The sequence below is a fragment of the Camelus ferus genome, chromosome 32 (assembly GCF_009834535.1).
Source record: "Camelus ferus isolate YT-003-E chromosome 32, BCGSAC_Cfer_1.0, whole genome shotgun sequence".
In the NCBI taxonomy this organism is placed as follows: domain Eukaryota; kingdom Metazoa; phylum Chordata; class Mammalia; order Artiodactyla; family Camelidae; genus Camelus; species Camelus ferus.
This window is the reverse complement of record NC_045727.1, coordinates 12,540,923-12,562,368: the sequence shown is the minus strand read 5'-3', so window position 1 is coordinate 12,562,368 and position 21,446 is coordinate 12,540,923. Positions and strand designations below refer to the sequence as shown.

Sequence of the window (21,446 nt, the reverse complement as noted above, 5' to 3'; positions counted from 1 at the left end):
GTAAACTTTCCTTGAGGGACTGAGAGGGCCCCAAGGCAGAATTTGTGTCTTTTTTTTTAGTGAGTATTTTCTTCTTCCCCTTCACTTTATTGAGGTGTAATTGACAAAATTGTATATATTTGAGGTGTACAATGTGATGATTTGATATTCAGATACATTGTAAAATGATGACCACAATCAAGTTAATTAACATATTCATTACCTCACATAGTTACCATTTTTAGTATCTAAAAAAATATAAGGAACTCAAACAGTATACGAAGAGCCAACAGGTACATGGAAAGGTGCTCAACATCACTAATCATCAGGGAAATGCAAGTCAAAACCACTGAAATATCATCCCACACTTCTTAGAACGGCTATCATCAAAAAGACAAGTGATAACAATTGTTGGCAGAGATGTGGAGTTGGCGGCAAGGTAAATTGGTGCAGACATTATGGAAAACAGTATGGAGGGTCTTCAAAAAATTAAAAAATAGAATACTATATGATCCAGCAATCCCAATTCTTGGCGTATATTCCAAGGAAATGGAATCTGTATCTCAAAGAGGTATCTGCACGCCCATGTTCATTGCAGAGACTGTGTCCTGTTCAAGTCTGTAACCCCTGGTACCTGCTGTAGCATAGATACTCTAAATGAATGAATGGATGAATGAATGAATGGAGTTTCTCAATGCAGGATTATCAGGGCCAGCCATTAGATGGGAGAGAATGTTCTTCTGACGGCAAAATAAGTCCAACTTTTCATTCTGTGCAAATTACTTGTTGAACACATGAAACTCATGAAACTTTTAGAATGCAGAAAAATGATCTGGGTGGGGAATTACATTTTCATTACCTCCATGCCAGTTGCCTTGCATATTTTTTTTTTTAAATTGAGGTGAGATTTACATAATATGAAATTAACCATTTTAAAGTGAATAATTCAGTGGCATCAAGTGCATACAACCATCACCTCTATCTAGTTCCTAAACATCTTCATCACTCCAAAAGGAAACTCTTTGCCCACTGAACATGTGTATGTGTTTTAAGCTTCTAAAAGCCGGGGACTACCCGTGTCTTGCTCACTTTGTGCCCCTGATGCCTAGACAAATGCACAACTGGTATTTGTTGAATACATAAAATGACTTGCTGTCCCCATTGTAATCTTCGTGGGTCTTTCCGTTGCCCAAGGATTTTTGAGTCTGGTTTTTGTGTTCCGGCCTCAGTCTCAGGTGGATGGATGGGTGGCGATTGGCTGTGTGTGGGGTAAGGCTCACAGGTGAGAAGGGGTCAGAGTTTGATGAGCTCCTTAGGAGGGATTTTCTAGTATCTTCCCTCCCTCCTGCCTGCCTGGGAAGGGCCCCAAATCACATTACTGGGTGAGGCACAGGGCAAGGAAATAGCTCCCAGTGGGATCCCCTCCCAGTCTCAGTTTCCTCCTCCTTACAGTGGGGGTAACAGTGCCCCTGGGGGCTGCAGGGTATAGAGGGGGAGACAGAAAGGTGGATGGGTGAGTGGCCATCCCTGTGGCCAAAGATGCTTCCATCGTGCTGATTTTCTCCCCCGACAACTTCTGGTTCTCCTCAGAATGCTCTCCATAGAGACTGAGAACTTGGCTGATTCCTGGAACAGTCCTGGGCCCATTTCAGACATGGAGAAGCCAGGTCCACAGAGAACAGAAGACTGGTCCAAGGGCAGGTGGCAGGTGATCTGAAGCTTCTAGGCCTCCAGCACCAGGCAGCCTGGCTCCTCAATGGGGCCTGGGTGTGGCCCCACAGGAGGCCAGGAGAGGTTGCCTGGCCAGTGCACGCTCTGGGAGCACAGCAGGCCTTTGTGCCAGGCGGGCACCACCCCCTGGCTGGCCCCTCCCAGGTTGCAGGACAGCCCTTTCCTAACTGCCTGCTGCCTCCCTGCCAATAGCTCTGCCAGCAACTCCTCGTTCTGCACTCAGAGCTGCTGCCCGAGGGTGCAGCGCAGGGGCCCCTGCACGACGGCCTTGCTGCCAGACTTCACGGGTCCCCTCCCCTGGGGCTGATCATTAACCCAGAGGCAGTATAAGGAGCGAGTGGCCTGGGCGGGAGGGACGCATCACCACTGCCGCCATGGACAGTAGCACCTGGAGCCCCGCGACCACGGCCACCACAGCCGAGCCCCTCAAGTCCTACGAGCGCATCCGCAACGCGGCTGACATCTCTGTCATCGTCATCTACTTCGTGGTGGTGATGGTTGTAGGGCTGTGGGTATGTGGGGGCCCTGAAATGCTGGCCGAGGGGGCGAGAGCCAACGGGAGGGACGAGGGGCGCATGGAGGCACCACGGCCTTGGTGAGCTGTGAGGAGGGGAGGGTGGGCTGAAGGGTGTGTGGAGCTGAGTGGAAACGACGTGAGAGGAGTTCCGGGGGCACAGCATGAGGGGAAGGGGCAAGGAAGGATGAGCAGAAGTGACAGAGGTGCTAAACAGTGCCCAGGGAGGATCCCCTGGGCCTGTGAGCAGAGAAAGAGTGGGAGATTGGAGAGGCTGGGGGGTGCAAGTGTGAGGGGCAGGAGAGGACGAGCTTGTAGTGGCAGAAAGGGTCCCAGGGCTTGGGAGATGCGCCCCACAGAGGTGGCCACTGTCTTGCCTCTTAGTCGTCCAGTTTCAGATGGAAAAGAAACAGTGCAGATCAGGAAGGACACAAGCGTCTGCCAGCTGCAGGTGCTGTGGGGCAGCCTGAGGTGGAAGGGCTGCCCTGCGTTCCCGCCCTGGGATCAGAGGGGCTGGAGTGAGTGAGAGCTGGAAAAGCTGAGTCCAGGAAGAGAAGGAGGAGGAAGGCTGTAGGGTGGCCTGGTGCTGGGAAGAGGGAAATGCTTGTGGCTCCCTTTGGGCACTCTGGGGACACACTAAACCAGAGAAACTTGTTCTTAGCAGTCCGGAACTTGGAAATTTCACTTGTGACAGGCTCTGGCACACCCAGCAACTGGAAGAGAAGGTGGTTTAAGTGTGAAAGTATTACAGTCACTCTCCAAAGTTTTCATGGGGAGTAGGAGGCCAGGAGGCTGGGGTGCCAGCAGGTGGTTGAACTCTTTTGACTAGAGGAGGGTGGACACTAACCCTTCCATGGCCACAGAGGTGTTTTTAGGGATGAAAAGAAGTGTTTATTATTTTTTTTTCAAGTAATTGTAGAAACCAGATGTGACTGAAAGTCTCAAGTGTCACAGTGGGTCAGCGTGGCTAATTCTTGCTTAACACTCTCAGCTTCCTCTACATGGTGGGAAGTCCAGCTAGGAGCCAGGGTTCTCAGGTTTAGAACCAGCTTTGATACTTTCCAGTCTTGTGTCATTGGTAACCCTGCTTAGTCTCAGTGTATTCATGTATGACATGGGTACAATCTTACCTGTTCTTATGACTCCCCAGGTGTTTGTGACGATCTGCAGAGATGCATCTAAAAGCTCTTTATGGACTCTAGGAGTCTTTTTTAGTACTGTTGTCATTTGCCCCCCAGGGTATGAGCCAGACCCTGAATACTTTTTGTCCTTTTGAGTAAAATAGGCAAAAGTGGTCAGCTGGGTAGAATGTCTTCACAAAAAGTCACAAGGAGGGCAGGAATGCTAATCCTCATTTTACAGAATGAAAAATTGAAGCCCCATGTGGTTGTGATTTGCCTAAGGTTGCAATACATGGAGTTGTTCCTGGAACTCATGTCTCTTGACTCCTGGTTTTCCAGATGCTCTGCCACGTTGCCCGCCTTCCTCCTCCCACCCCACCCCAGCTTAAAAGTGCTGCAGCCAAGATGTGAATCTATCATTTGCTAGCTGGGCTGTACTACCTGTTTCCCAGATAATTGCTGATAAATCTCCATCTCGCTAACAATCTCATTTTGCCTCTGCCAGTCCTGCTGATTATGGTGTTTGCAGTTTTCAGATTTATCTGCGGATTAGTATCACTTGTCTTCTTAAATGCTACTTAATGAGCCTGCTCGTATTTGTCTACACACACTCATCCTCCGTTTAGTCACTGCCTCTGAACCCTGATCATTTAGCGTGCTGGATTTCTTCCAGTTTACATTCTTCTTTTTCTATTGGAGTGTTAAGAGTGGTTTGCTTCAGGGACAGGCATCCTGACTCCTGCATGATCTCTGGGCTGCAGAGACAGAGATCCAGGCCCACTGTGCTTCCTCAACTTAGAAAAGGCATTCCCAGCTAATGTCCCATCTCTTCCAATGTTATTTTGTTCTGTTTTATCCTCTTTCAGTTCTGCCTCGTCCAATGATATTTGGGCTTGACTTTATTATTTCTTTAGGATATACTTCCAGTTTTCTTTTACCACCACTCAGTTTGTTTTTGGGGGAATTTTGTGTTCTTTTAAGCTGAATCTCTGACTTTATTCTTTCTGGACGATTTCGTCAAGCTATTCTAAAGCCCCTTATGCCAGGGGTAGTTAAACTATAGCCTGTTTTTGTATGGCTCACAAATTAAGAATGTTATTTATAGTCTTTCTTTTTTTTTCTCTTTTAAGGGATTGTAAAACACAAAACAAGACAAGAATAATATGTGGTGGAGATCATATGTATCCCACAAAGCCTAAACTATTTACCATCTGACCCTTTTCTTAACAGAAGACATTTACTGACCTCTGCCTTCTGCGATCATTTGCATTAACGGCATCATTGGAGGCTGGAGCAGTAATGGCTCTCAGGGGAGCTTAACCTTTCCATTTTACAGAGGAGGATCCGAGAGGGTGACCAGAAGTCCCTCAGAGAATTCAGCATCAGAGCTGGGACTAGAGCCCAGGTCTTATGATGCCAAAGGCAATGCTCTTTCCACTGCTCACATTTCCTCCTCGCTAAGACACTGTCCTTTTTGGGAATACCCTCCCTGTGGTCCTTACCATCACTGGCATTGCTGTGACAGTGTCCTGGTCCTTCTCTCCTCAGATATTTTCATAAGTGAGGTCCCAGATTTATTGAGTTCAGCCCTCTTCAGCCTATGCTCAAGTCTCTTATGTAAACCACTTGACAAAATCATCTTGACAAATTGTCAACACTTCACTCAAATACTTCCAGCAGAAACTTTCCCCAGTGGCACTGTTTCCATCTTTGGACAGCTCTTGACAGTGAGGAAATTCCTTCCGGTACTGAGCTCAGGTCTGACGTCCTCCCATTGTGCCTGGTTGTACCTTCTGCAGGCCATGCGAATGACTCTGTTCCACTTCATGTATCAGATGATGGGCCACACCTGAGTCTTCTCTGGCCCCATCACCCCCAGTTTCTTAAGCTTTAAACCAAGGTCTGAAGTGCCCTCCTTTTGCTCAATGATATTTTTATTCCATTGAGGAAAAAATGTGTCAGTAATTGTGCTTCTTTTGCCCTTGTGGTTTGCAGTTGTGGACTCTTTCTCTTCTAGTTGCAGGATGGACAGGCAAATTTAATGCCATGATTTATGAAGTGCGGTCTGGAGCCCTAGAGGTTTCCTTTGTGCATCTCTTGCTCATGGAGACAGTGTCTTTCCATTTGTAGGGAGTGAACAGAGGGGAGGAAGGAGGCAGGTGCAGAAGCTGCAATGCATACCCCAGGAAGCACCTACCTAACGTGGTGACACTCTGCAGATGCCAGCCTGGAGGGGTGTTGCTCATTTCCAGAAGGAGTTCAGGGTGGAATACGGGGGAGGCAGATGTCCCTGGGAAACCCATTCATCCAACATTTTATTGAATGTGCACCAAGCACAAGGTATTGTACTAAGCATTATGAGGGATTGAAAATTTGTGAAATGGTGACCACAATCAAGCTAATTAACATATCCATTGCCTCACATGGTTACAATTTTTTTTTTTTGGTGAGAAGAACGCTTAGGATAATTTAAGCTAATTAGTAAATTTAACTATATAATACGGTATTATGAACTAGAGTCACCATGCTGTATGTTAGATCTCCAGAACGTATGCATCTTATAACTGAAACTTCGTACCGTTTGACCAACATCTCTCCATTTCCTTCACCCCCAGCCCCTGGCAATGAATATGCATTTCAATACATCACATTGTATACCTTAAATACATACAACTTTTGTTTGTCAAATATACCTCAATAAAGCTGGAAGAAATTCCATAATATTGTAACACAAAGCAAAAAGGTTGTAAGGGCTGTGAATGAAGCATAGATGGAGTTTGCTACATGTTCATAAGAGAGAGAGAGATTATATTTGTTGGGTTGGGGGAAAGCTGTAGAGGAGAAAGCTGTTGGGGAGTGCCTGGTAAGGTCCCGTGGGGAAGGTAGTGTTAGAGGGGCCTTGAAGGATGGGTATGCAGGGTCCGGGCTTGTGGAGATGAATGTATGAACATTCCAGAAAGGAAAAATGTCCTATATAGTATGCCTCTCCTCACCTTATATCCATCCCCAATTCCATTCCTGAATTGTCCAGCTCCCCACCTAGTCTTTACTCTGACATTCTTCCTCTAAGCTCTTCATTTCTGAGACCAACTTGGAAGTGTTATGTCTGGGCCCCAAACCCAGTTCCTGTCCCTCCAACCATGCTTGGAAGGTGCTGACATGCTTTGACTTTAGAATGACTTTCAGAACAGTCCTTCTCTGACCAGCTGCTGGAAACGAGTCCTTGGGCCTTATTTCTGTTTCAACCCTAGCTGCCTCCCCTGCTCCTTGGGGTTGTTGGTCCTCTTTCTATTCCCAGAAGAATCACAAGAGGTCCCAAGAGATGTCTTATGGAAGGGAGGACCCTGCCAGGAGTCCCTAAAGATCTGAGCTGTGCTCTCCCTGGCACTGCCTGGCACACAGGCAGCTCAACAAGTCTGTGTTAACTGTCTGTCAAATATAGGTCTCTGCCTCCTTCATCTGAGTAGACTGGAGCTCCAGGGAAGTAAGGAACGTGGAAATGTTTCAGAAAGTGAAGTGGGTAGAAGAAATGCAAGTATATGGGGGAGGGGGGAGTGACGTTTTGGCTGGCAAGATTCCTCTTTTCAAGTTGTCTATTAAAGTTTTGACCTTTCCTCTCTAGGCTATGTTCTCCACTAACCGTGGGACCGTCGGAGGCTTCTTCCTGGCAGGACGAAGTATGGTGTGGTGGCCGGTAAGTTTTCTCTGAAATACTATTTCCTGAACCATGAAATTCCTTGTAGGAGGCCATTTTCTTGTTGGCTTCAAGTGGTGGTGATTCTTCCTAACTGCCTTAGGTCCCTGATAATGGGTCTCCTGCTCACTAGGTCTCTGGGCACCCTTAATCTCTTGTGGTAAGGGAATAATCTTTAAATACATAATGCTGGAAATTTTTCAAGGAAAAGTAGAGGAAAAGGCTTCACAAGAAGGGCAGTGTGGAGAAACAAAAAGAGCACACAGACGAGAGTGATCTTGGACTGAGTCTGAGTTTCAAGATCTGTTTCTATAAAATGGGGTGGTAATACTTACCTTCTAAGAGCATATGAGACATGGAAACTGCTTTTGGGGTGGGAACTCAAAAAATCATAGCTCTTTGTCTACCTTTTTGCTGCTTTAAGTCCCATGGAGAAGAGACTTTATCTGTCCTACCTTGGGAGCCTAACACAGTACTTGATACACAGTATGTCTGATACACACTCAAAAAACAATTGTACAGTGGCTGGAGGAGGGGCCCCCTACTGTTCTCAATTACAGTTTTCCTCATCTTTTGGTGGATTTTGTATTTTGTTTATTTGAGAGGTGTTTTCCCTGATACTTGTACATGGGCAGAACTATCCCAATCAAAGGACCTGTGCATGGGTGGAAGAGAAACTGAGAGATCCCTTCCATCCCATCAGCACAGGCTCTGGCTGCTTAATCAGTTCAGCCAAATGGCTATTTCAATCCAGAGTTCTCACTGAAACTACTGGTTGACTATTTGGCCAAATTGTGCAATTCCTTGGGCTTGAGATACAAGCAAGACTGGCTGGTGAAAGAGGGGGGTAATGAAGCACATGTACAGTGACAAGAGGGTGACAGCTATGGAGGAAGAGAAGCAAGAAGGTGAAGACTGTCACTGTCGTATACAGAGCACAGAGTGAAGGTAGGAGGAAGTCATGCCATGTCCTGCAGGTGGCCTTTGTCAGCTACCTGGGGGATGGGTTTTAATAACTGGCATCTTCACAGTTGCTAGGATTGTCCCTGAAGTCACTTCTGCTTTATTCTTAAGGTGGCCAAGAGTACTGGGCAGATGCTGATTTCTGTGGTGGGTCCCTCTCGCTGGTCTCCCCAGACACATTATATCTTCTCATGCTTTGGACTTTGATGCTTTCCTGAAAGCTGGTGTTGGATACGCAGAGCTCTGATCACAAAGTTCAAGACAAGGTTAGTGTAGTCCCTCTAGAAATGCACTGTCCATTTGGTAGCACAATCACATTGGCTATTTAAATTAAAATTGAAATAAGATAAAAAATAGTTCCTTTCCTCAGTCACACTAGCCATTTTTCAAGTGCTTAATAGCTCCGTATGGGTAGTGGCTCCACATTAGACACTGTGGATCTAGAACATTTCCATCATTTTAGGAAGTTCTATTGGATAGTGCTGCTCTACAGATTTCAGAGCCAAAGCTGACATGAAATCTCAGTAGACTTGAGGTTTACTGAATTAGAAAACTGAAAGGACCTTGAAGTTTACTTTATTTGGAAAACAGCGCACCCTCACCCCATCTAATGCTTCGGTACCCGCTATAGTAAGCCTGCTAAGTGCTCATCCAGCCTCAGTTTGCATCCAGACCTCATTCTCACCCCTCCCCAACTATAACAGGAAACTCATATCTCTTCATGTAAAATTCCTAGGGCTGATTCATTGGGGACAAGGCCTTAGCTTCTAATTGCTGGGTCTTGGAGAAGCCAATGCCAATGAGAAGGCAGAGGCATAGGACAGAACCACCCATAGGAGACACACATTTTGGGCTAGGCCTGGGAACCAGTGTTAATGTCTTAACCAGTGTTAATGTCTTTCTTCCTGATGGCACCCGGGGTTGGGTCTGGACTGAGAGTTGGTTGCTAGGAATTAGCCCCACCCAAACAGGTAAGGTTCAGTGGTTCATGTGGGGTTTCCTGTGGGTGCTGTTTTGCTTATTCATGTCTCAGAACTGGATTATTCCAACCAACAGAGAAACACGGCATCACTCCTCTTTTGCGCAGAAGTCACTGCTTCCTTGATGAAGCTGAAATTCGACTTTTCTTCCTCCAACTAGTTTCCATCTAAGGAGTCATGAGATTTCATTAATTGTAAACCTGCCCATGTATCAGAATCACCTGGATGTCCTTATTAACAGTACAGATTTCTGGGCCCCACGCCAGACCCACTAGATTAAAAAACCTTGGAAGAGGGCCCCAAGAATCTGCATTGAATGAAAAGCTTCCCAGATACTTCTGATGATCAGGCAGGCTTGCTAATCACTGGTTTGGGCAGACTCTGATCCATCTGGTCAGATTCACTGAGAACACCACTAGTAGGGATGCTGTTGAGGGGGATTCTTGAATGGAGAAGCAGTGACCTCCAAGTCCCTCCCGACTCTGAAAAAGGCTCGAACTCTGGAAAATTCTAGAATGAGCGTGGACTTTGAAGTCAGCCTATCTGACCTGTCGCATTTACTAGCTGTATGACTTTGGGTAAGTCACTGAACTTCCCCGAGCTTCAGTGTCTCCTTCTATAAAACAGGAGAATAATACCTACTTTGGGGGTTCTTGTCAGGATTAAATGAGATTATGCATGTACAGCACTCAGCACTGTGCTTGGCAAGTGGTCAGTAAATGGGAACATTAAGAAATGGAAGGAAGCTTAACAGTGCCCGGGCAATTCCCCAGCTGGTGTTGGTCTGGTGCCCAGTGAAAGGAAGCTAGCATTTATTTACTAAGTAGGTATTCTGCCACTTCACTTAAATTTAACTTTCAATTAACTGTGTGAATAAGTGAACACAATTTATGTGTAATTTATTTATACTACTGTAAACCATCAATTCCAGCTACACATTGACCACATTTTAACATCTCTGAGATTGGCTGTGTCTGACAATCTGTGGCACACCATGCTTTAAGTGGCAATGTTTTGTCTTTCTTCATGCTTCGTGGTATGTCTTACAATACTTGGTGTTTTAGACTCAGTGAAGTATGGTTATATTCTAAGGTAGTGATCTTTAAATATATGTTCACTACAACACTCAGGCACTGCAGAAACGCCTCAGGGGCTGCCCTTGACTTCCTTCCCCGCAACCCGACTTTTATTTAGTTTATATGAGTGGAATTTGCTATGATTTCGTTGGAGGGCAAGGTTCTGCTGACTTACAAAATTAAAAAAAAAACTGCTAGTTTAGAAGAAAAATAAGCATGATGATTTCTGTCTTAAAATTTAAAATGGGTTTAAAATGATTGCAATGCACACAAAAGGAGTTGAAGGACAACATGGCAGGCAAGAAGATGCAAATCAGAGTACTTTCTCTCCAGAACAGAGAAACAGTTCAAACTGCATCAAACTCATACTTCTAAATTTCCCTTTGGCTTGAAATACAAAGTCAGCTTAAGCCCATTATTGGTCTGTAAGTTTGTAACCAGAATGTCAGTTCTCAAACATGCTGGCCCAAGGAGAACATCACAGAAGCACAGGCTCTTGGGGCTGACATCTTTCTCAGCCTCCAGGAGGACACTTTGCCTCCTTCATCTGCCTTTATCCCTGTTGCTTTATGCTGTAGGAGGTGTGAGCAACCAGAGAAGCTTCAGGAAGATAGTCCCAGGGGATTTTTAGGAAGAGAGACTTTGTACTGGCCTTGGATTGATACACCTGAGGCCATGAGGGCTTGGGTGTTCCCCAAGAGAAACACAGGTGGAAATCAGAGCTCATAAACTCTGAAAGGAGATTGGACAGAGCACTGGCCAGCTGAGGGCATTCCTGGGGGCTTTGGGTACTTTGAAAGGAGTGATAGTGACCTGTAGCAGGTGGAGATCCTGGAGCTATGGAAAAAGACCTCATTCCTAAAACATTAATGAGGGCAAGAGAGAGAGAGAAATAGTCTGTGCTCGGCCTGGGGATAGACGTGAGGAACCATCAGGAGGAGGAACAAGGACCCCAGGGCTGGGTTACAAGAGGAGTCAGCTTATGAAGAGAGCTGGGCAGGGAGGTCCCCCCAGAAGCCTGAGTCACATGTGAGGTAAGCCAAGCCAGCTGAGTAACGTGAAACCTTATGAGTAAAATGAAACCTTATGTAATAGTGGCCTGGTGGGTGGACCAGGATTCCCTTATGGCATCATGGTTTGGTGTCTTTAATGAACAGCTGCCTGGGTGCTGTGTTGTAACTGATTCTTTGAGGAAAGCAGGCAAGTGAGCTCTGAAGGGGAAATTCCCCACGCCTTGGCAGCAGAAATTACTTAGAGAGGTTGAGCCCCGGGTACACAGTCCCGTGAGAACTTTTGTTGGAAGAGGGTTCATTCACACCAGCCAGGACTGCTGGCAGGGGGAGCAGTGGGTTCTGCAGGGCTGAGCCAACCCTTCAACAGCAAGCATTTTCAAATTCTTCAGAAGTAAGCCAAGGGAGTGGGGACCTCACAAGGAGCCAGAGGACTTGCCTTGTCCTAGCTTTGGGACACTGGATAAATCATTAACCTCTCTGAGTCTCAGAGAGTCTCCTCTGTAATGGGAGACAGTCAGATTGAAGCTCTCAAAGCCACTTCCAGGACTAAAACTCTAAGATTCCATGTCACAGAGGAAGGAATGAGCATGGGGAAATGGGTGTGCACATGCCAACAAATCCGTCACCATTGGAAATGGGATGGCTGTGTGTCTCTCAAAGGCCACAGATTCTTTCCTTCCTTTATTATTAGAGAATCATCAGAGAGGAGTGTAGCACAGTGGTTTGGGTCAAAAGGTGACAAAATTTCTCTATCAAGGCCCAGATTGTAAATATTTTTGGAGGCTATACGATGTCTGTCATAACTAGTTCACTCTGCTGCTGTAGCATGAAAGCAGCCATGGACAGTACATAGATGGATGGGCGTGGCTGTTGTTCCAGTAAAACTTGATTTATGAAAACAGGCAGAGGGCCAGATTTGGCCCATAGGCTCTAGTTTGTAGAGCTCTTATTCAGGCTGCTTAGGTTCAAATTCAGCCTCTGCCCCTTATTAGCTGTGTGACCCTGTTTGAGTTACTAGACTTCTCTGTGCCTTACATCTGTGGTCTTGTAACAGAGATAACAATAGTTACTCGATGTTGTGGGGATCTACGCCCAGTCTCAGAACAGAGCCTGGCACATGGTAAACTCTCAGGTTGGGCTCTTGTTTTTCTCTTTCCAATCATCTATCTGATTGAATCCTCAGTGATCCAGCAAGAATGATGATTAACCCTATGGGCTGCCCAAGTTCACACAAGATAATGACAGGGTGAGGTCTCTCTCTGTTCTGGTTACTCAGGTATATTTCTCCTTATCCTTTGAGATGGAAATTTATGAGATCGATAGGTATGGTCAACAGGTTTATCTGAAAACCAAAGCATTCTTTCCTTTACGGTTGACCAGAGACCCTGACGGGAAATTTTCTCTGAGGAAAGAGGACAGCTTCTCCTACTTCAGCTCTCTTGAGTAAAATGTATCTGATTTTGTCTTTAAGTCTCTAAAACCTAATGATCGGATCAAAGTTCAATCACTTAGGATGCTACTAGGTTGGCCACCGGGAGGCCTGGAGGAGCCTGGCAGGCCTAAGACCTAGGTGAGAATTCACGAATGAGATAGGAAGCGTGGGAACCAGGTGAATGGGTGCAGGAGAGGCAGAGAGGTCACCAAGGGAGTGAGGCTTGGGAGGACATGAGATGGGAGACAGACACCTAATCCAGGGCCTTGTGTCTAGTAGGTACTTGGTAAGTATGTGCTGAATTAAAGAAATTGGAGAGGGAAGAGACCTTGGACCGGTTTGTTGATGTCACTTGAGCCCTCAGTCGGCATCCTGCTCTCTGGTGCAGTGACCGCACAGTGTAGGCAGTGGTAAGAATTCAGGAGGTTAGGAGGGTGCTGGGTCCAAGAGAGAGCCTGCCTCCAGCAGCACTCCACATTTCCATTCCTATGTACACAGAACATTTTTTTCTTTAGTTTTTTTTTTTTTCCAGGCTCATGATAGTAAGACTGGAAAAGCAAGCCTGGCCCCAATGAAAGTGCCTGATTTCAGCCCACATTGGACCCCTAGTAAAGTCTGATGTGGCCGTGCTTCCTCACCATCTCCAACATTTGGTGTCTCTCAATTTGAGTCAAGGTTTTGCAAAACTTGGCAGTTCCCATAGATGTGTGTGTCCTTTATAGTGAGAGAGTTTTGCCTAGCATGCTGGTTGCTGCCTTGCTCTTGAAGGACCTGTTCTCCCTCTTCCTCACCTCCTTTTCCTCTTCCTCCCCCTCCACCACCTCCTCTTTCTTCTCTTCCTCCCCTCGGCTCTCCTCCCCTCTCCATCTCCTTCTCATTCTTCTCTCTCTTTTTGGTGGGCCCCATTTCCCTCCCATTCTTCAAGCTTAGTCTCCTCTGAGGAGTTTCTCTGATTCACACACAAGCACTCATCACCTCATGTGTTCTTTGTATTCTGAGGCCTTTGCTGACCGGTGCGTAGCCAAGTTCCTGTCATCTAGTTTCTACCTGAGTTCCCGGCTCTCCCTTCCCTCTGGCTGCCTTCCCAGCATTCTCTAACATGTTAGCCCTCCAACAGGCAGAGAAAGGGAAAAGTAAGTTATAATCAATATTTCCAGTTGGTTGGCCTCAAAAGAAAGCTGAAACAATCAGCCAAGATGAAGTCTTTGGATTATTCTGGTTGGAAATGTATCTGGGCTTTCCCTGCTTAACTTTGGCATGGCACATTTTGAGTTGGCTGCAGCTGAATGTTTTTTTGGGGAGGGGTAAACTTTGTGCTGGGGTGATTTGGAGTTGAGGTTAAGAGCATGGGCTCTCGAGCCAGGCTGCCTTGTCCTGCACCCCGGCTCCACCCATTCCCAGCTCTGCGGCCTCGGATGAGTTACTTACCATCTCCTGCTTCAGTTTCCCCAATGCAAAATAGAGGTCATAGCACCTACTTCATGGAGTTGTTCTGAGGATTAAACTCGTGAATGCAGATAAATCTCTTGGAACAATACAGTTAGTACTATCCAAGTTGGCCATTCTTAACATCATTATCATTGTATCTCATCTCCAGATCCTCCTTCTTAAACTGGGAATTAAATCAGTTATCCACTTATGAATTGCTATTATTTCATTCTACATTTACAAGTTGATTCCCTTCTATGTGCCGCACATATATTAGTGTGTGTGAGACACATTCCTACAAAATATATCTGAAATGACAAATAGTGCTAAGTGTTAAGAAGGAAATGTATTTGAGTCAAGGGTGGTAGGGAAGGAGAGGGGTCTTTCTTAACCTATGTGAGAGGGTCAGGGAAGGCCTTTCTGAGGACTGGGCACTTAGATTGAGCTCTGAAGGATGAGAAGGAGGCAGCCTTGTGAAGATGGGGGAAGAGCAATCCAAGCAGAAGGAACAGAATGGTCAAAGGCCTGAGGCGGGGAGGAGCTTGGGGTACTTGAAGAACTGAAAGGGGCCAGCATGGGGCGAGATTGTGCATGTTGATCAGGCCCTGGAGGTGAGGGATCCTGAGTTGATAATCCCAAGTATGAGCCCATCTGAGTTTGTGAGAGGGTTGGTCTCCAGCCTCCTTGACCTATAAATGCCAACAGAAGACCTCACCCACCTACTGTGCCAACAGCCTGTGGGAAGATGCCAGCTTTGGCACTGGTTTCCTGATTTCCTGCCCCTTCGGTTCTAGGGGCAAAGAGATGTTTATGAAGATAAGTGAAAGGCCACCATTGTCCATGGGTGATGTGAGCTGACACAGAGTAAACAGAGATTATGATGACTCTGAAGAAAGCCTGTGTCTAAATATTTACCAGAGTCTCAGAAATGAAATAGGCGGAACATGTGAGCCCCACCTTCTCTTCTGTCTCAATCCAGGAAATGTAATACCAAGAGATGGCAAGGGTCAAAGATTAAAACTTTTCACACTTCCCCTATGAAAGGATTCCTTATAAGAGAACCAAGATGTAATTCAGGTTAAACACCAGCTCCCCAGAAGATGAGGGAGGGATCAGAAATACAAGTGGAATGCAGACTCACACATATGTTCCTGAATTTACAGTGAGGTGGGTAGGGGTCTGACCCCAATGTGCCTGCTCAGGGAAGTCCAGAAAGGAACATCGGGGAGGAAGTAGGCAAGTCAGCGTATGCTGTCTTCCCCTTCTGTCCCTGGGATGCTGGTCATACTGGGCTGTGGGACCTTGGGCAAATCATGTCTCTGCTCTGGTCCTCAGTCTTCTCACCTATAAAATAAAGGTGAGAATAATACCCACCTCTCAGACTGTTGTAAGCATGAGAAAAGATAAAGTGAATGAATTGCCTGGCCCCACACTTGGCCTGAAGGAGGCACTGTTAAGTTAGCCATCCTCTCTCCCTTTCTTATTCTCCCTGGATGGGACTCTCAAAGTGTGGTGCCCACACCAGCAGCAGCAAAAAAACCCAAACTTTTGTTCTTGTTAGAAGTGCAATATTTCCAACACAGACAAATGTATCAGAAATTTGAGGGGATGGGCCTCAGCCATCTGTGGTCTAACAAATCCTCTAGGTGATTCTGATTAGGGCTGCCAGATTTAGCAAATAAAGGTACTGGCTGGCCAGTTAAATATGAATTTCAGACAGACAATGAATGCTTTTTTAGTATATCATCATGCAATCATGCAATATTGAGATATACTTTTACTAAAAATGTATTTGTTTATCTGAAATTCAGCTTTAAGTGGCTGTCCTGTACTTTGACTCTAGATTTTGATGGATGTGTTGGCAAGTAAATGGGGTCTCCCACATATTTCCTATTTTCTATTTTTTATGTCACACAAAACATAATTTTTTGTTAGCATTCAATGACATTTTCGTATCTTTTTCTACATCCCCACAAACACATAACTTCCCTGTGTACTTTATTCTCAGGCCTCAGGCTCCGAGAGTTAATCGGAGACATCCCTGGAATTGTTGCCCTTCATTGTTAAAAGTTTTAAAGAATTGTATTCTGATTATAAAATTATACAAACTCATTGTGGAAATTTTGGAAAATTATAAAAACACACTCTCTGTTTTCTGTGCCATAGATAACTGCTGTTAAATTTGGATCTCTCTATTTATATTTAAAAATTGGGGGATCATATGGTATATAACTTTGTATGTTTTTTACTTGACATTTTTATCACAATCATCTCCTCATCATAAATTCTTCAAAGCTATAGTTTTAAAGGCTGCATAATATTACATCATAAGTAGGTACCTTAATTTACCCAGTTTTTCCTATTGTTGGGCATTTATGCTGTTTCCAACTTTCCTATATCGTAAATAATGTGGCATTGAACATACTAATGAAATTCCTACATTTAAGTCTGTCTCCATCTCTGATAACCTTAAGATAGATTACTAAAAGTAGAATCACATGGTGGAAGATGATCTTTGGATTTGTACTAAAAAACTGCTTTCCAGAATTACATTTCTATGAGAAATATATGGGAGAGCCTATTTACTTGCCAACACCAAATATTATAATTTACAATTTTTTTGCCTATTTGATGGACTAACCCACAAATTCAGATCCCCCTTGAGGTCTCTTTCTTACTAACGCTGAGCTTACAGGTCACCCTATTGACATCTCAGCACAGTTCATAATCTCCAGCGGGCCCCACTGTCTTTTGGGCCCCTTTGGGCCTGGCAGGCCAATTTTATTGCCTCTTCCTCAGGAGAGAGCTGTCCTTGGCATGTCCTCATTAAGAGTCCCAGCTCCATGCAGTCAGTGGGAGTAGATGCAACTTGAAGGTATTTGGTCACCAGACCAAGGGCTTGATATCACTCACCCACCCACTCACTCTACTCAGCAGACTTTTACTGAGTGCTTGCCATGTGCTGAGTGGAAGCAGAAGTGATCTTCAAGGGCTAGAGGATGTTTTGGGGACAACAATGTACAGAAGCAGTTACAAAAATGGGGCCCTACAGGCACCAGGAGAGTGCAACAGACAACAGGTGGGGTAAGAGATCAGAGGAGGAAGAGATTGGCTCTGGATGGTGTCAGCAGAGAGATGGGACCGGGCTTCTCTCTGAACACTGGGGCAGCGTTTTTGTAGGCAGAACTTGATGGAGAGGGAGTTCCAGGCATAAGGAAATGGTGTACACATAAGCAGGAGGCAGGGAAGCCCAGAGCAGATCTAGGAGGCTGGGTCAGTGTGATTTAGCTGGGGTATGGAGGACATGAGAGGGCACTGAGGGGCTGCTGGATTGGAGGAGGGTGAGGCTGGAGCGCAGAGACCCCCTAGGAGCTTGTAATTCCTCTTCCGAGTTGCCGAGTTGCCGTGACAGGGCAAAGGAGCCCTCCAGCCGGCAATGTTTATTGACTCTGGTGGTTTACGTCACAGTCTGGGAACTCTTATAACCCCATTTCCTGAGAAGATAAATTGTGGAAGGATTTCCCACAAAGCCTTTTGGGGGCTTCTGAAGATTTCCATTGGAAATGTCTCAATAACTTTGCTGTGATGTGAGGGTACACTGGAAGTCTTTATTTGACTGAGCCTGCCAGTTCTGGGGTTTCACCAGTGATGTTGGTAAGGGTTCAGTCTCTGTGCTGTATGTTGGCATGTGGAGAAGTGACTGTCTCCCATCAGGTAGCCTGAATGCCCGGGTAACAGGCCATTACAGCTCTGGGGTTATGGGGACTTTGGAGAGAGAGCCTCCTTCACCCCAAACTTTTTGTCCTCCACATTTTAGCATTCCAATTTTGTAGTTAGTCACTGGGCTTCTACTCCCAAAGGGAGTTCAAAACAAGTGTTAAGAAGAAACAGTGACTTTGAGTGCAGTCTGGGGCAGGTTTCTCAAACTTCTTTGTGTATAAGCATCCCCTGGAGAGCTTATTTCTCTGACTCAGTAGGTCTGGGGTGGGGATCGAGAATTTGTGTTTCTCCTAAGCTCCCAGGTGAAGCGAATCTCCTTGCCAGCAGAGCGCTCTTGTGAGTAGCATTGGATCAGGGTCCATTTCTAGGGCTGAGTTAAGCACTGAAGGAGTGACTGTCAGACGGACTGATGCCTGCCTTTGGTTCTAGAGAGAGATGCAATCTCTGCTAGCTTCCACCTCCTGACGTGCATAGTTCATAGGGAGAAATGAATTTGGCCAGATGTTTTCCTTTGTGGTTTAAGTAGTTTTCCCTTCAGAGAAGGCTCATGGGAAAGCATGATTTGTGCCAAATGCCAGGGGGACTGAAGTGAAAACATTTTAAGTGATGCAGCCACTGTGTCATTGAGGCAAACCACATGGGTATGATCAGGAATCTCAACTGCAAAGAGAGGCAATCTGTTCTTGTTGAATGGTCCAAATAATTTAGAGGCAGATTCTCTGACAATGACAGGAATTAGAGAGACCGGCTTAGTTGTCACCACTGCCAAGGACCCATGGCTGAGTGGCAGATTTAAAAGAGAGTTTGAAGCCACATGATGCTAAAAACAGTTGGGAAGTCAAGAAGGCCAGCCTGCTTCGCTCTGAACAGCCCATGGACATTCTGGTACCCCCAAAGTCCTCCTGGCCCCCATTCCATCAGATGGTGAGCAGTTGCGTCAGGAAAGCCTACAACTGCTTAGAGTCCACTGTCCCCCTTGGGGGGAATGTTGGAAAGGACTTCTTCAACTTAAGGCTAATCTAATGCGGTTAATCATTATTGGTAATAATGCTCCTAATAGTACATTAGGCTTAATAATTTATCAAGTGAGACATGGTAAATGAAAAAAAAGTTAATGGGTCATGACAGGCAGGCTGCATGCGGAAGGGAATTCTGATTAAAAGCAGACTGTTATCGATACACTTCACTATATGCAAAATGAACAATAAGGACCTGCTGTATAGCACAGGGAGCTACATTCAGTATCTTGTAAAGCCTGTAATGGAAAAGACTCTTGAAAATTTTATATATATATATAACACAACATATATATATAACTGACTCACTTTGCTATTCACCTGAAACTAACATGATATTGTAAATTAACTATAGCTCAATAAAATATTTTTTAATCAGAAAAATAGAATAAACAGGATGAGGAAGATTAAAAAAAAAAAGTGGACTCTTATCCCCACCAAGCTTTGGGGAGAAGGAGGTGGATGTATCTAAACAGCGGGCTTCCCTTTCTTTCAGTTTCCCTTTCTTCTTCTTTAACTTTCAAAGCATTTTAATGTTTACGCTATAATGAAGATGAGATACAGTCCAGAGCAACAGAACTCTCATACCGTGAGAATTCCACTTATGATCAGAGGCAACAGTAATTTACTTTTTTATGCAAAGTTTACTGCGTCCTATTCCTTTGACAAAGGCAAGCAAACCTGTGTTGTACAACACGCTTTAAAGTACAGATAACAAAAGATTAAAACTCTCAAGTGGCACAAACTAAAGTACACAGTTTCCCTTTTCTCATGAATGGCTTCCACCCAGTTACTCAAGTCCTGAATCTAGGGGTTACCCTTGTTTACTCCTTCCCTCATTTCCCACATCTGATCCATCAACAGCCTGGTCAACTTTGTTTCTAAAACCTACCCCAATCTCTATGCTTGTCTTTGTCTCAGCTGCCACCACCCGAGAGCAAGCCGCTGTCCCCTCTCACCTACAGGAAGCAATTGCCTCCCACAGGGTTTTTCTGTTTTCTCTCTTGCCCCCAACGCTACATTCTCCACATGCTTGAGAGCAGTCCTTAAAAGCAAATTAGATCTTGTCCCTCCCTTGCTTGAAACTCTCCGGTAGGTTCCCATCATATTTAGAATAAAATCCACCCTCCCATCTGGCTTGCTAGGATCTATGTGATGTATCCTTCTCTTGGCTGGCATGTCTCTACACTCTTTGGCCCACTCCGAGTGTCCTGGTGGAGCACAGAATCCTCACGTGACTTTCTCTTTGTGTTTTCAGATTGGAGCCTCTCTGTTTGCCAGTAACATCGGAAGCGGTCACTTTGTGGGGCTGGCTGGGACTGGAGCAGCTGCAGGCATCGCCACTGGGGGCTTTGAGTGGAACGTGAGTAACGTCAGAGACACTGTGTCCTGGAGCTGGTCGGAGCTGTAGCTGTCAGCCAGCTCAGTCTATGCTCAGAGCCGTCTTAGATGTTAGAGAACCTCCCAAAACCACCTTGGGATGCAGCTGTGGAGGGGCACAGCTGCAGAAGCCCCAGGGTCCTGCTCCCCTCCAATCAGAGTGTTGCAGAAAAATGTGTTACAGCTCAGTTGTGACAGCAACCTGGATCTGGGTAAGAGACCAAGCAGCATTCGGAGAGGTGGAGAATTCACGTTTGTTACACCAGTGGACCCATAGGAGTTAACACTCCAAGCTCTAGACCCTGTCTGCAAGTTTACACAGGCCTTTATAGGCTGCCAGTTTTACACTTTGCAACATCATATGCAAATAAAGTATAACAGAAGTTGACCAACCAGGAACAAGCTTTGTAGGAATAGACCAATCAGGAGTGAGGGGAATGGACCAATCAGGAGTGAGAGAAATAACCAATCAGGAGTGAGCTCCATGCAAATGAAGTACTACAAATGGACCAATTAGAAATTAGGGAAGTGGACCAATCAGAAGTGAGAGTAATAACCAATCAGGAGTGAAGGAAATAACCAATTAGAAGTGAGCTCAGGGAACCAACAGAATTTTAGGGGCAACTAAGCCATTTCAGAGGTAAAAAGTGAGATAGAGGCTCTGGGCCAGGGAACCGGATGGTGCCGGCAGAGAGTAGTGGCCCCTGCTTGGGGGTCCTGCCAGTCTTTTTATGGGGCTTCCTGCCTCAAGAGTAGCATGAGAAAACCACTGATATGATGGCAATAGTGTTTCTTTCTTCTTTTAAAAAGCCAAGCCTTCTTGTACCCTTTCAGCCATGTTGGATATTTGGAAATACTGACCATCAGATTTCTGTGATTATTATCATTTTTATTTTGAAAAAGCTCTCTAAATGGTATTTACTCCTGTAAACCAGGGAAGAGGCAAAAGGAGCTGTGATGTTAGTGGGCAGCCCTCCCGGGTTCCTCTCTACTGTTGCCCAGTTGTTGTTTCCGTGGGCCACTCAGGCATCAAAGGCCTCCTCCAGCCACTGATGGCCACTTAGGGAGTTGTCCCCAGAGCCCAAAGAGAAAATGCTGGGTGATTGTTCTGCAGCAGCTGTGGGCCCTGTAGGCAGCAGGACGGGCTAAGGTTTTGCCTGGTTTGACTTCACCTCTTTCTTCGTTTCAGGCTCTCATTATTGTGGTTGTGCTGGGCTGGTTGTTTGTTCCCATTTACATTAGGGCAGGGGTAAGTATCTGCTCTGTTCTTATTTAATATATATTTCCTGCTGGCAAATTCATGTGTGAACTTGGTCATCCTGGAAGGCAGAGGAAACTTTATGGGATAAAAGCCTATGACTTGGCTCACTTTTCTGGGTTCTAAAGTTCTTGACTTCTC

General features: G+C 45.6%; 1 protein-coding gene across 1 annotated transcript in view; it reads left to right on the top strand.

Moving 5' to 3' along the window:
* The first annotated feature begins 1,891 nt into the window (after positions 1 to 1,891).
* The window catches only part of SLC5A1 (solute carrier family 5 member 1), a 45,909-nt gene continuing 26,354 nt past the window's right edge, over positions 1,892 to 21,446 (top strand). The window contains exons 1-4 of the mRNA XM_006184782.3: positions 1,892 to 2,222; positions 6,968 to 7,039; positions 19,926 to 20,030; positions 21,237 to 21,296. Coding sequence (XP_006184844.1) covers positions 2,085 to 2,222; positions 6,968 to 7,039; positions 19,926 to 20,030; positions 21,237 to 21,296 — 375 coding nt within the window. The 5' untranslated portion in view covers positions 1,892 to 2,084. The remainder of the gene's footprint in view (positions 2,223 to 6,967; positions 7,040 to 19,925; positions 20,031 to 21,236; positions 21,297 to 21,446) is intronic.